The following is a 14,383-nucleotide window of genomic DNA, read 5'->3' as shown; positions in this document are numbered from 1 at the left end:
GTCTTTGAACACCTCCAAAGAAGGAGACTCCCAGCCTTTCTGTGCACCTTATGGCAGTGCTCCAGTGCTTCAGTTGGATTGTGCTTGATCTTGGATATGTAACAGTCATCCTCCTGTACCAAATGATACCTTTGTGTGCAAGATTCTTTTCAGGTAGCTAAGCCTTCCGGAGGGACCTGGACAGTCTGGAGAAGTGGGCCTATGAAAACCTGATGAGATTCAACAAGGCCAAGTGCAAAGGTGTTGCACTTGGCCCAGGGCAATCCCAGGTGTTAATACAGACTAGAAGAAGAACCTCTTGAGAGCAGCCCGCCCTGCAGAGAAGGACTTGGGGTTCCTGGTGGACAAGAAGCAGAACATGAGCCCGCAGTGTGCGCTTGCAGCCGGGAAGGCCAACTGTGTTTCTGGGCTGCATTAAAAGAGGAGTAGCCAGCAGGAAGAGGGAGGTGATTGTCCCTCTCTACTCGGCTCTTGTGAGGCCCCATCTGGAGTACTGTGTCCAGACCTGGGGTCTCCAGCACAAGAAAGGTGTGGAACTCTTGGAACAGGTCCAGAGGAAGGCCACTAAGATGATCAGAGGACTGGAGCACCTCTCCTATGAGGGAAACATTGAGGGAACTGGGCTTGTTTAGCTTGGAGAAGAGAAAGCTCCTGTGGGGGCCTCATTGTGGCCTTCCAATACTTGAAGGGAGTGTATAAATGGGAGGGGAAATGGCTGTTTACAAGAGTGGATAGTGATAGGACAAGGGGGAATGGTTTTAAACTGAGACAGGGGAAGGTTAGATATTAGAAGGAAATTCTTCACTCAGACGGTGGTGATGCACTGGAACAGGTTGCCCAAGGAGGTTATGGATGCACCATCCCTGGAGGTATTCAAGGCCAGGCTGGATGTGGCTCTGGGCAGCCTGGTCTGGTGGTTGGTGACCCTGCACATAGCAGGGAGGTAGAAATTCAATGGTCACCGTGGTTCTTTTCAACCTAGGCCATTCTATGGAATCTTCTCTTGAGGCCATGGTGATTGTAGGGAAACTAAAATTAGCAGTTGCAGATTTGGGGTTAGTTTTGTGTTGATAATTTAATAAAATATCTGAAATATAATCTAAGAGCCAAAGAGCAGATAGTTAAAAGTTTCCTGTTTAAAATGTTCAGTCAAGTTTAGGAAATGCTGATGTGAGGTGGAGGAGGAATGCAGAGACGTTGTCACAGACTTAAGGAGAGTCAGAAATAAGTGCATTATTTTAGCAGAGCACAGCACTCAGTTCTGCTGGATTATTTTTTTTTTTTCTGCTGAATTTCTTTCTGTTTTATAGATCTTAAGAGTTTCTATTTTGCTTTTTTTTTTTTTTTTTTTTTTTGTGAGAACCACCCACTCTCCCAAAGGAAATATGTATGACATGCTGAGCAGAAGATGCACCTGTTTTGCAGGAGGAATAAAGCACAAGGACAGTGCAGACAAATGATAACCCATTTGTAAATCTGTAAACCTAATCTCAGCAGCAATCCCTAAATGTCCAGAAATAGAAAATCAGAAAAAGAACACACCTTCCAAAAAACCCATAGCATCGCTCATTTCAAAGTGTGGAAGCATAAATGTGAAATGCAGATCACATCTGGAAATTCATAGTAATAGAATAAAAGACTAAACATTAACTTTCCTGCAGGTACCTCTCCTGTTTTAAAACAGTCTTTGTGTTTCAGTTAGAATGTAAAAATGTAACACTCTGAGGGTTTGATCATATATCAAGCAGTTTTTCAGGCTTCCTTGGACAGTAAACAGTTATTATTGATGAGAAGAGTAATTTGGAGTCAGAGATGTGCTGTTTATGTAGCCTAACCTATCCAGGCTTCCTTCTGAGATGTTTTACATGGGTAGTTCACACATTCATCGCCCTAATAATCCATTCTGCAGTTAACTGATAGTGGTGTGTGGAAAAGCTGGTTTCTGTTGGCTTTTGTTCAAGGGAAGAAAGTAGAGGGTGGTGATGTAGGAGGAAGAAGCTCTTTCACCCCACCTCATCCTACTGTATCTTAATTCAAAAAAATCTGTTTGGATCCACTGTTGCCATTTCAGTTTCTTCTTCACAGTTATCCTTTGACATTTTTGATGAAGAGTACAGACATAGTTGTTCAGTAGAAACTGCCTGGTAGCACTGAGTTCTTCAGTTCGCTTGTGAATCGTTCACCTACAAGATTTCATGGAATCACAGAATAGTTTGGGTTCAAAGGGACCTCAAAAAACACTCAGTTCCAACCCCTTGCTGTGGACATGGCTGCCCTCCACCAGCTCAGCTGCCCAGGACCCCATCCAACATTGCTTTAAGTGCCTCCAGGAATGGGGCACCCACAGCTTCTCTGGGCAGCTGTGCCACTGCCTCACCACCCTATTTTCTGATATTACGCATATTTATGAATGTCCATCTCTTCTCACATAGATTATGGAACAGAAAGGACTGAGCAGAATAAATTCACTTTTTTTCCATATGATGCATGTGATAGAGGTTTGGAGTGGATCACAGACTGAACAGGATGTGACTTTCTGTGCTAGGAATACCGTGTTAAGATACAGGAAGGAATTTACTCCTCTGTGTGAGTACCTATGGGTGTCACGTACTGCGTGGGTCCAGCACGTTATTACAAGTCGGAGAAACTCCTTTGGCAGATTGTATTAAGAAAAAATCCATCTGCTGGTCCAGGTTCACAGAACAAGCAGTGAGTCAATGATCCATGCAGCACCATTATCCTAACCTCTGGCTCTAAACCAAACCACAGTTACATCGTTACCTATTCTGTTTCACTGGGACTAACTCCCTTTGGTCACATAAGAATTATTAATATGCAGAAAAAACAAATGTCTTGTATAAAACATCTACATCTTGTGGTTCTATCTTCTTAAGCAGAACTGTGAAATATAGTTAAAAATTCATGCTTGCAACATGAAACTGTGATCACATTGAGACCATGTGCCAAACATGAGGCCTGAACCCAGTGTAAGTTACTAGGCTCTGCTTATTGCCCTGTGGATCCTACTGCTATAATACATAGTATTAGTGACGTTATCTCTGCAAGCTTGTCATTCCACAGGATTAGGCTGAAGGGCTTAAACCAAAACAAAAGTCTGACTGCTAATGCCACGAGAGGGCTTTCCTTATTTTCCAGATTAACACTGCAGGCAATCAGGTTGTTTTAATACTGAAAAATGGCAATTATCAATGGCATCACGAGCCAATAGCATACTTATAAAGCTGGTAAAGGGAAGTACAGATGTTGATACGCATATATTTAGCTAACCGTTTCCTTCTGAGTCCCAGCTGAGAATATACTTTGCAGACTCACAGGCAGTGGCACAAGGAAGCAGAGGAAGAGGCACAGGTGCACTGCTCCCCTCCAGCTGCTGCATTTCACTCATAGCAGAAGAGGTGGCTTACAGCTTGATTAACGATTTGCTGTGCTGTTTTGTTTTAAACTGGAAGAATGATCCTTGTTTTCTTAAACCGCAAACGTGATGTTGTGGCAAAATGCATGTACACAGCTGGGCAGGGAAAGCATTAGCTGTAGCAATCAGCTGGAAGATTTTGGAGCTTGAGGAGCTCTGAGAGCTGAAGTGCGTATAAGTGTGTCCAAGGGTAAGGGGTTCCTCAGAGCTATTACTTGGCTGTAAAGAAGAGGGTACATTGCTGATGAAAATAAGGTACAGAGCCATCCTCCTACACCTGGTGTCTCCAGATCACCCACATCAGATAGGAACCTGCTTTTCAGTCAATATGGCATTGAAGTGGGAAAGAACTAGTGATCAGACTGATTTATCCTTACAGAGAAATTTCATAATCTTTATGATGACCAACCTCTCGCATGTACAAGTCCAGATTACTGACCTGCTGATTTTGAAAGTCCCTTGGGCAGTCATGCTGAGCTTTGTTTTTTGAAGATTTGGGCAAGGCTGTATTACTTCTTCAAGGTAAGGGAAGAAAGCTTCTCTCCATGAAGAGAGCTTAGGGGGACATTCATCAATCTAGCTTGTGAGAGCTGTGTTATGTCCAGTATGCCAGCATCTCAATAAACTTAGATGTTCCTTACTCTCTCATACTTTTTAAATTCCCTGTCACCTGAAATGCCCTTACTAGGTTGCTGTGCTACAAGAGAGATCTGTGCTCTACAGTCTGGTCTGATGGGAAAAAAATAACAGAATCAGAAATTGCTTATCTTCCTCTAGATAGTCTCTTTATTCCAAAATAGAATCACCATTGTTGTAAACTCCCTGTGCCATGAGCCTCCTTTATCTTCTGAGATTTCAGATTTCCAGGCCCCTTAGGAGGAAGCAAGAACAAACTGCAGGAGAAGCCTCTGTACTGGATGTTGCTTGATCTTGAGAATCAGGGTCTGTTTCCTCTGTCCCCCCACATATGCAGCAGAAATCTGCCTGGCTTGAAATGGATTTCAGAAGAAAACAGTGGGGAAAAAGATTTAACAGCTGGTGATGGACTGTTCATGTGTGTTCTGAAACAGATCTAAAAATTCTTTCAGATTTGTGATGGAATGAGGTAAAATACCTTGAACAAAGTGGTTTAACTTTACTATCTTCAGCATTATTATTATTAGTCTGGGTACAGGTTTAGCCAACTGCTGGATATAGCATGAAATAAATCTCTATGTCCAGTTCTGTTAGTTTGCCCACTATCAAAGACACTTCTGTTTACTTGGTGAGAGCTTGGGTAGCCACAAGTTAATAGAAGTCTTTCTAGTTTATATGAATAGGGAAGGACTAAAAGGCACTATTCTGTGGGCTCTTGGGTAGTCAGTGGGATCTGAGTTTGTTAAACTCAAGTCACTGTGGTGGGATGTGGCATTCTCAAAATTTTTGTCACCATTCAGTCTCAGCTGAAAGAACTTAGGAGCACTGCATCACCAACACCAGTTGTGACCCATCTGCACTGAGTCCGAGAAACTTCAAACACCATATAAAATAATAATAAAAAATAAGTTATCATTGCATGAGTTGCCCTTTGTATGGGGAATAAAATCTCCTGAACAAGACAGTTGGTTGATGTCCAGGTGACACAAGGAGTTTCTGGTGTAAAACTCCTTGCTGCGCTGTTGGCTGGACCAAATGAGTCTTCCTGGATCGTGCTTTCCTGGGGAGTTCTGCATCCAGCTGCCATGTGCTCTACAGAACTCCTGCAGACATTCCTGATCCATCTCTAGGGATGACCATTAGCTACATATAGAGCATCTCTCAGCAACCAATATCCTATAGAACAGTCTTTTGCACATAGGCACTTCATAGAATCAAAGAATTACCAATGTTGGAAAAGATATCCAAGGTCATCCAGTCAAACTATTAACATACCACCAATATTTCCCCACTAAATCATGTCCTTTGGTACAACATCCAAATGTCACTTGAACATCTCCAGGGACAGTAATTTAACTACTCCCTGGCCATCCTATTCCAGCATCTGACCACTCTTTTGGAGAAGAAATTTTTCCTATTATCCAACCTGAATCTCCCCTGGCACAACTTGAGGCCATTCACTCTTGTCCTATATAGTAACATGGGAGAAGAGACCAACCCCAGCCTCACCACACCTCCCTTCCTGGAGTTGTAGAGAGCAATGAGGTCTCCCCTGAGCCTCCTTTTCTCCAGACTGAACAATCCCAGCTCCCTCAGCCGCTTCCCATAAGACTTGTGCTCCAGACCCCTCACAGCTTTGTTGCCCTTTTCTGGACACGTTCCAGGGTCTCGATGTCTTTCTTGTAGTGAGGGGCTCAAAACTGAACACAGTACTTGAGATGTGGCCTGACCAGCACTGAGTACAGAGGGATGATTACTTCCTTATTCCTGCTGCCAGTACCACTTCTGATACAAGCCAGGATGCTGTTGGCCTTCTTGACCACCTGGGCACACTGCTGGCTAATGTTCAGCTGACATCCCCAGGTCCATTTCTTCTACACAGTTTTTGCAGCCCTCCTACCCCAAGCCTGTAGTTTTGCCTGGGGTTGTTGTGGTCAAAGTGCAGGACCCAGCACTTGGTCTTGTTGAACTTCATCCCGTTGGCCTCAGTCCAGCTATCCAGCCTGTTCAGATCCCTCTGTAGGGTTTTCTGTATTGACACTTCCTCCCAAACTGGTGTCATCTGCAGACTTACTGAGGGTGCACTCAATGCCCTCATCCAGATCATCAATAAAAATATTGAACAGGCATGCCTGAATACTGACACCTGAGGAACACCAGTCGTGACTGGCTTGCCAGCTGGATTTAACTCCAGTCACACCCTGGGTCCGGCCATCCAGCCAGTTCATTACCCAACAAAAACCTGTCCAAGTCACGGGCTGCCAGCTTCCTCAGGAGGATACTGTGGGAGACAGTGTCAAAGGCATTGCTGAAGTCTAAGTAGACTACGTCAACAGTCTTTCTGCATCTGCAGGATGTTTCTTCTCACCACTTCCAAGTAGAGACTAGCAACAAGTTTCTTCTGTCTACTTGCAAGAGTTTGGCCACTTTTGCAGCCTTGGAGTCTGGAAGGATCAGATCCAGGATGTTAGACAGTGCAGAGAAACACACAGATGCTGGGCTGGGCACAGACAGACAGAAGGATCTGTCTGGAGGCATCCACAAAACTGCCCCATTCCCACATCAGTCAGCTGGGGAAAGGATGTATTTGTCAAGACAATTGGCTTGTCTCTGGTTGGCTCAGCTTTACAAGTCCCTCTAAGGTAATATCCTACAGGCCTCTAGATGTGAAGTTTCCAGATCTCCAAAGGAGAGAGATGTTCTCTTCTATTTAATGATTACAACAAACTTTATCTGTTATAAAAATATGCCTTAAAAGCAATTAACCAAAAATAAAGAAAAATATGTCATGCTATCTTACTTCTTATCCAGCTAGATAGCATCTGAGATTCATAACAAAAAGTACACACTCAGGTTACTGAATGCTAATGAGTAATTTAAACAAACAAACAAAAACAGAGTAACAAATCCAAACCTCTGAGGATTTAAAGAAGCATTTTTAAAAACTACTTTTTACATTAGTGGAAAAGCCATAACATATACCATAAGAGAAATGCTGAGGTACTGGAACAGATCATGGAATCATTAAAGTAGGACAAGACCTCTAAGATTATCTATTCCAACTATTAGCCCACCCCCACCATGCCCACTAACCACATCCCTCAGTGCTACATCTCCATGGCTCTTGAACACCTCCAGGGATGGTGACTCCGCCACTCCCTGGGCAGCCCGTTTCACTGCCTCACCACCTCCTGAGAAGAATTTTTTCCTAATACCCAACCTGAAATCCCGTGATGAAACTTTAGGCTGTTACCTCTCATCCTAAAAGTATGGCTGTTGTACTCATCTCAACTCCCTGGCACACCTCTCTGCCATTCAGAAGGGGAGGCATTTCTGTGTGTGACCTTATGAACGTAAAAGAGTGTGAAGGTCAGGAATTAAAATTCTTGCCCTGGTTGAAAGCACCTCAAGAACTATTTGACTGACATGTAACATTTATATTATTTGCTTATCTCTCGGCAGAAAGGTGATCTACCTACCAAGAAAACAGCCTTCCCAAAGAAGAAATATTTAAAATATAAACTATGAAGGTCAGATATTAAAAAAAAAAGTCACAGGAATACCAAAAAAAAAACAAAATAAAACACAGCAGACAAAACTTTTACACTTCCATCTTCAGTTTATGCTAGAGCACAATGAGATTTTCTCAGCCTACTGAAGCACACAGATGCTGTTAAACACAAAAATAATACTCTCGCCCCCATATACAGCACAGCCCTGATGTGTTCAGGCCCACCTGCATGGCTACAGCCTGAAGACTTGCAAAGAGAACACAGAGCATGGAGCCACGTGCTGCCAACACAGTGGTGCTGTCTTTTGTCACTGAACACCTTGGACAGTGCCAAATGCCATGAAACCAATGAGGAGCACTCAACTTCAGTAGCTCCAAGTGAAAATATATCCACATTGCAATTGCTGCTCATTCTTCAGACCTCTCCCAGTAGTGATAGTCAGAAGTGGAAAAAGGATTCTGTTGTTGCCCACTAAGCCTCACAGGTCTTGCAGCTGGGGTTGGGATCACAGTAAATTTCAAGCTGTGAGGGATCTGGAGCACAAGTCTTATGGGGAGCGGCTGAGGGAGCTGGGATTGTTCAGTCTGGAGAAGAGGAGGCTCAGGGGAGACCTTATTGCTCTTTACAGTGACCTGAAAGGAGGTTGTGACGAAGTGGGAGTCAGCCTCTTCTCCCATGTTACTAGCAATAGGACAAGCCTCAACTTGTGCCAGGGAAGATTCAGGTTAGATAATAGGAAAAATTTCTTCTCCAAAGGAGTGGTCAGATGCTGGAATGGGATGGCCAAGGAGGTGGTTGGGTCACCATCCCTGGAGGTGTTCAAGAGGCATTTGGATGTTGTACTGAGGGACATGGTTTAGTGGGGAAATACTGGTGGTATGTGGATGGTTGGACTGGGTGATCTTGGATATCTTTTCCAATCTTGGTGATTCTATGATTCCACAAATCTTTATTTTATTAATTCAGAAATAGTTGAATATTTGAAGTCCTTCATAAGAACTGTAGGCTATGGCAGTGTTTTGCTGTCAACTGAAATATGAATAGAAAGTTTGATAGTCATGTTTCTTCCTCTTCATTGAGGAAAGTGACACAGGTTTCCTGCACTAAGCAGTGTGCTGTTTTAAATATAGAAGAATTAAATACATGTTAATGAACACATCCCCACACACGCACATGCTTTAGGCATAGTTATTGTGTTACCTGCTGAGTGAGTTCCTAGTAAGAGCTCCTTGGAGATTTTGTGTTAGCAGAGATTTGGCATCTTGCAACAGAAGTGGGACGATGGCAATTTTTGAGAATGTAGGAATGAGGGATGGCAGTCAGTAAGGCGATGCTGGCAGCCACACCACATAACGCAGCTTTGTGTGCCACGGCTGCACCTGGGCCTGCTGAAGGCCTCAGCAGATGACAGTGGACAGCTGGACCCTTTCCTGAGTGTAAGCAACAATTATGAGATGCTTTTGGGTCCAGAAACCTGGTCTTTACCTGGTATATTTCCTTTATTTTTTCAGATGAGCAGCAGCTCAGAAGAGCTGGGTTCATCTCTCCAGATCAAAGCATTGCTTTTCATTTCAAAAGAAATAGCTGAAAATGCATCACACCCACATAATAACAGGTACAAAATCACAGAATCACAGAACTGTAGGGGTTGGAAGGGACCTCCAGAGATCATCGAGTCCACCCCCCCTGCCAAAGCAGGATCCCTACACCAGGTCGCACAAGTAGGCGTCCAGGCGGGTCTTGAATATCTCCAGAGAAGGAGACTCCACAACCTCCCTGGGCAGCCTGTTCCAGTGCTCCGTCACCTCACTGTAAAGAAGTTCTTGTGCACATTTGTGCGGAACTTCCTATGCTCCAGTTTTCGGCCATTTCCCCTTGTCCTGTCTCCACCTACCACTGCCTCCATCATGTCACTTCAGCTCAGCTTTTTTGCCAGGGGCTTAAACGTGCTCTGTTCCTCCTTCACTGGCACAGCTGCTCAGAGAAGCTGTGGGTGCCCCATCCCTGGAGATGTTCAAGTCCAGGCGGGATGGGGCCCTGGGCAGCTGAGCTGGTGGAGGGCATCCCCCAGCCCACAGGCAGGGGGTTGGGATTGGATGTTCTCTGAGGTTCCTTCCAACCCAAATCATTCTGCGATTCTATGATACCTCTGATTTGGACTCCATCCTGTAAGGCTTGACTGAAAAAGCTGATCTAAAATGCACTTAACAGAGTCACTCTCTGTCACTATTTCTCCTGTAAATTCGGAAAGATGAGAGAATTTTCCATCTTTGACACAGCAAAAGCAACATAAGCACCCAGCTACGTGTATGGGTGCCATGGCAATCGAGCGGTACAAAAGTGAGTATGGGTGAAGTTTGCCCAACACTGAGCCCTTTCACAAACCGGATCATCGGGAGCTGGAATTCAGCTCAGCCAACACCGGGCCCCAACGGCCACACCTCCAGCTTTAGACCTAGAGCAAGTATTGCTTCAGATATTGCTTGCGCTGATATATACAGGCACGCACACGCACACCGAGTTCATTCAGCTCCGTGCTTTACAAACCTTCTCCCCCACGCAAACAGCGCGCCCGACGCACGGAACGCTCCGCTCTCCGCCACCACCGCCCGCCGCGGGCCGCTCGGAGATAACGGGGAGCGCTCCTCCCGGGCGGCGCTGCCGTCCCGCGGTGACTCACGGCGCTGCACCGGGGCCGCGCAGCCGGAGCGGCCGCTGACTCATCCCGCGCGGTGCCGGGCGCGGGTCTGACTCATGCGGCTCCCGCCGGAGCGGGTTGCGGTGCGGTGCGCTGAAGGCTGCGCGGGATGAGTCACCGGGGGGCAGAGACTGACGCTGAGCTCTTATCGCTGCCCACCGTCGCGATTCGCTTCGGGTCGCGCTACGACGCTCCGCTCTGAGTACCGGACTCGGCATCCCGCACCGCCACTTCAGCCCGGACGCTTTGTGGATACATCCATCCTTTGCATCACGCGGCGGCTCCGTGGGCAGAACGCTCTCTCAAAGATGAGGGCACCGCGCTGCTCCCCAGCGCGAAGGATTCTCGCAGTGCTTCCCGCCGCCCGCTCGGGACAACAAGTGGGCGGCCATTCAGAGGGATGGACTTTTGGAAGCGGGGACACGGGGAGAGACCCCAGGCCCCGGGAAAGTGCCGAACAGCCGGGAACGGGCGCGGTGCTCCTCCCCGGGGCACGGTAAGCACCGCAGCGGTGGTGCTCCCGAGATGTGGGACCCAGAGCGAGGGCAGGGATGGACGGGGATAGGTGGGATGCTCTCGTCCCGGAGCACCCCGCACGCCCCGCTACAGCACGCGGTTGGCTCGGACACACCCTTCGTTGTTCCGAGCTGAGGGCGGCGCTGTGGCCCCGCTGCCCCGCACGGAGGGGCTGAGGGTTCGGAACCCGCACGGGGCACCGCGGCACGGCGCGGAACGTTCGGATCGCGCATTTTTCAACAGCCAAAATGAAATGACGGAGCGGTCGCGCCAAGCACATTGCGTCGCTAGTAAATTACTGCAATTCCCACCGGCGTGTACCGAGATAATCTCATTCAGTATTTGCGGCCGTGCCTCACTCTCACCACCTGCAGCCTCCTCCCGACGGCGGTGCCAATGACGACGGAGGTCGAGACCCGCAGAGGGGCGGCGGGGAGTGATGTTACCGCACGTGAGGAGGGGAGCCCGCGATGCCGGCGTGAGGACCGCAGGCTCCGGGGCAAGGCAGCCCCCGCCCTGCCCCGTCCCGTCCCGTCCCGCCGCGGGACCGAGCGCTACTTACGGTGTCGGCGGCGGTGGGGACCCGTGGGGCGGCAGTGCCCGCTCCCACTCCCGTTGCCGGCCCGGCAGATGCGCGCTCTCCGCCCGGGGACGGCGGCTCCGCGGCCCTGCGCATGCGCCCCTCGCCGGCCGGAGCCGCTCTGCGAGGACGGGGGAGCGGAGCGAGGCGGGCAGTGGGCGCCCGGCGGGGAGAAGTGCCGGAGGGAGCGGGTGCGCGTGTGCGTGCGCTCGGGGGAGGTAGGTGGGAAGGGCCGGAGGGGGAGGCGATGCAGCCACGGGGCTCGCACGGCTGCTTTGGTTTTCAGAGATGCCCTATATGAGAGCCGCGTTTGTACAAAGCGGGAACGGAGCACGCCCGCACGTTAAGTACCATCAGGGATACGTCCTCCCGCCCGCCCCCTCTGCCCGTCGCTTACGGCGCGGCACCTCCGGGACACGGCGTTACCTGGGGCTGCCGGGCAGGAGCCGCCCCTTCACCCGCGTGCGGGCTACCCCGGGGCCGCGCCGTCGGGGCCGCTCCTTCCCTGCTCACGGTGCTGCGGAGTCCGGAGCCGGCTGGGGGACGTGGGAGGACGGCGGCTTCCCCGCGGCGGATAGGGAGGAGGAGGAGGATGGGGCGGAGGCGGCCCCGAGCGGTACTCACGGCGCCGGGAGTCTGTAGGGCAGCGCGGGGCTGCGGCGGCGCGGCTCCGTGGCACGCCGGGCATCTCCGGCGCTCCGGGGAGGGGCGGCGGTGGGGCGGTGGCAGCGGTGGGGCGAGGAGGGGGGTTGCCGAGGGAGGCAGAGCCCAGCGTCTACGCAGGAGGGCGGCGAGCGGGCAGCGGGGAGCCGTGCCGCCGGGGGCCGGCAGAGCCGCCAGAACCAGGGGGCCGAGGCGGAGCCCCGGGGCGTCTCGACGGGGCGCGCAGACGAAGCGCAGGCGGGGCCGGTGGGAGGGGAGCTGCGGGCGGAGGAAGGGGCTGGAGAACAGCGCTGAGAGCGGGGAAAGGAGCCCGGCGGCCCGCGGGGGCTGCGGGGTGGTGGAGTGGGAGCGGGAGGGGGAGAGAGAGAGAGAGAAAGAGAGAGAAAAGACGTGATAAAGTAAACAGCCTTGGGGGTTCCTTCCAGCTCAGGATATTCTATGATTCTGTGACCCGCGTAAAGGAAGAAAACCGAGCAGTAAAATAAGCACGAGCAAAGCGCTGAGGCACGAGTCACCACGGCAGGACGCTGTCCAGGGTGCTGAACCCGCTCGGCTCCAGCTCGGGGCTGCCCTGGCTGCTCAGCGAAGCCGCTCCTGTTTCCCAGCAGTATATCAATACGATCTTCCCCTTTCCCAGCAAAATTGCAAGGTCCCGGAGGGGAGGAAGTCACCCTACTAGAGTACGAGCCCAGAATCGGAAGATGCAGAAATTACTCACGCCATTCAGATACTGCCTCCCTTTTCTCTAGCTGCAATTTCTGTCTTTTCCAATTCTGGGCTCGTTTTATTTACAGCCTTTCTACCTTCCCCTTTTCTGGCCCACAGCCATTTGTCTTGGCATCAAAGAGAAAGAGAGGAAGTGAGGCCTGCCTAGTGTGAAGACAGCCTTCCCTGCGGTGGTGTGCTCTCCCCCAAGGCCTACACCATTGTCACAACACTATTGGTGTGAGGAAAAGAGGCTTGCCTGAGTTGAGGCTGCAGGGAAGCTGCCATTCTGGCACACATGGAGTCTGCTGTTGCTTGGCAGCACAGGGAGCTCCCTTAGGTCTACTCAGAGGGGTGAGCTAGGAAGCTGGACAATGTTCCCAGGAGAGAGGAGACAATAGAAAGAACATTTCTACTGCATGGTGGTGAGAAGGTCTTCTGGAAATCTCTGCCCTTTTTGTTGTGGCACAAAGCATGTGACTGGGATGTTTAATACATTTCGGTATTGAATTACAGTTGTCATGGCCTGGTCAGGACCTATGGAGAGCCTCCAGCTCTCAGCTGTTCTGCAGGGTAAGCTCAGGGCAGTAAGCTGGAATGAGTTTCCTAAGCCCCCTCTACACCAGAGCCATTTCAACAAGGGCACAATGTAACCCTATGGGAGGTATGGTCTCAGTCTGTTTCTCTTGGGGAAGGAGGGTCATGATCAACTAGCACCTAATTAAAGATGGCCAGTTTCTTCAACATGAATAGCAATAGTGAATAGAGTTGGTACAAATAGGCATTTTCCTCTCCTTTCTCCTTGACTAATGATTGCAGGCTAATGTTCGGCTGCATAAGGCAGGGTGATGTAAACAAACTTATTTAAAAAGAAGCTTAAAGATGAGGGACTTCAAAAGTTGAGATACAAAGATTCATTCCCTTTTTTTTTTTTTTGCCTAAAATGAGTTCAAGCATGCATTTTTCATGTGCTTATGGGAAGGCAATTCCCTTGGACATCAGAGAAACTTGAGCTGTATGTGCACCTCTGTGACTACACACCCAGTCTCCACTGCTGTATCACTTCTACAGGTTAATTCTACTTCACTAGGACAGAGTGAAGACAAAATGTGTACACCTCGTCAACCTATTTGTGAGTCCTGCATCTGGGTCTTGGTTGTGTGCTGGAAAACACGTCACAGAAAATTGACCGTTTACACATGAACTCTGTATTTCATAAAATCACCTCCTAATCCCACACACTTGCACCTCTTTGTAACACACATGATAAATATTAATATTGATGTTATCTATTACTATATAAGGCATTATAAATAAATACATCCTTATTAGACTCTCATGAACAATTGTGGAAGGAGCCTGCAATTATTACCACAAATCTGAACTGTAACTTTTAAAAAACTTGTTACCATTGAAAATGTTAAGATCATGTTATAATAAAGGCAATATAGAATGTGCATCCATATTTTAATAACATTATTATATTTCAGCATTCTGTCAACCAGACTTAATGCCATATAATGACATAATGCCAAAAGCTTTTATTTATTGGCTTGCTTTACTTTAAGGTTCTAGGACAGACTGTGGGCCTCACTCCTCAACTCCCTCTCCTTGCCCTCGGAGAGCTTTTGCACAATTTC

The 14,383-nt window shown here is 48.8% G+C and overlaps 1 protein-coding gene across 3 annotated transcripts in view; it reads right to left on the bottom strand.

The window, feature by feature from the left end:
* RGS20 (regulator of G protein signaling 20) overlaps positions 1 to 14,383 on the bottom strand; it is a 37,906-nt gene that overhangs the window by 9,398 nt on the left and 14,125 nt on the right. The window contains exon 2 of one of the 3 annotated variants that reach the window (XM_090137591.1): positions 12,000 to 12,365. In XM_090137591.1, coding sequence (XP_089993717.1) covers positions 12,000 to 12,365 — 366 coding nt within the window. Of the gene's footprint in view, positions 1 to 11,357; positions 11,765 to 11,801; positions 12,366 to 14,383 lie in introns of those variants that run through there. The other 2 variants (XM_090137590.1, XM_031612875.2) reach the window with 2 other exon arrangements.

Source organism: Phasianus colchicus, chromosome 3 (assembly GCF_987193195.1).
Source record: "Phasianus colchicus chromosome 3, bPhaCol1.hap1.1, whole genome shotgun sequence".
NCBI lineage: Eukaryota > Metazoa > Chordata > Aves > Galliformes > Phasianidae > Phasianus > Phasianus colchicus.
Note: the sequence above shows the minus strand (reverse complement) of the source record. Positions and strands in the feature narration are given on the sequence as shown.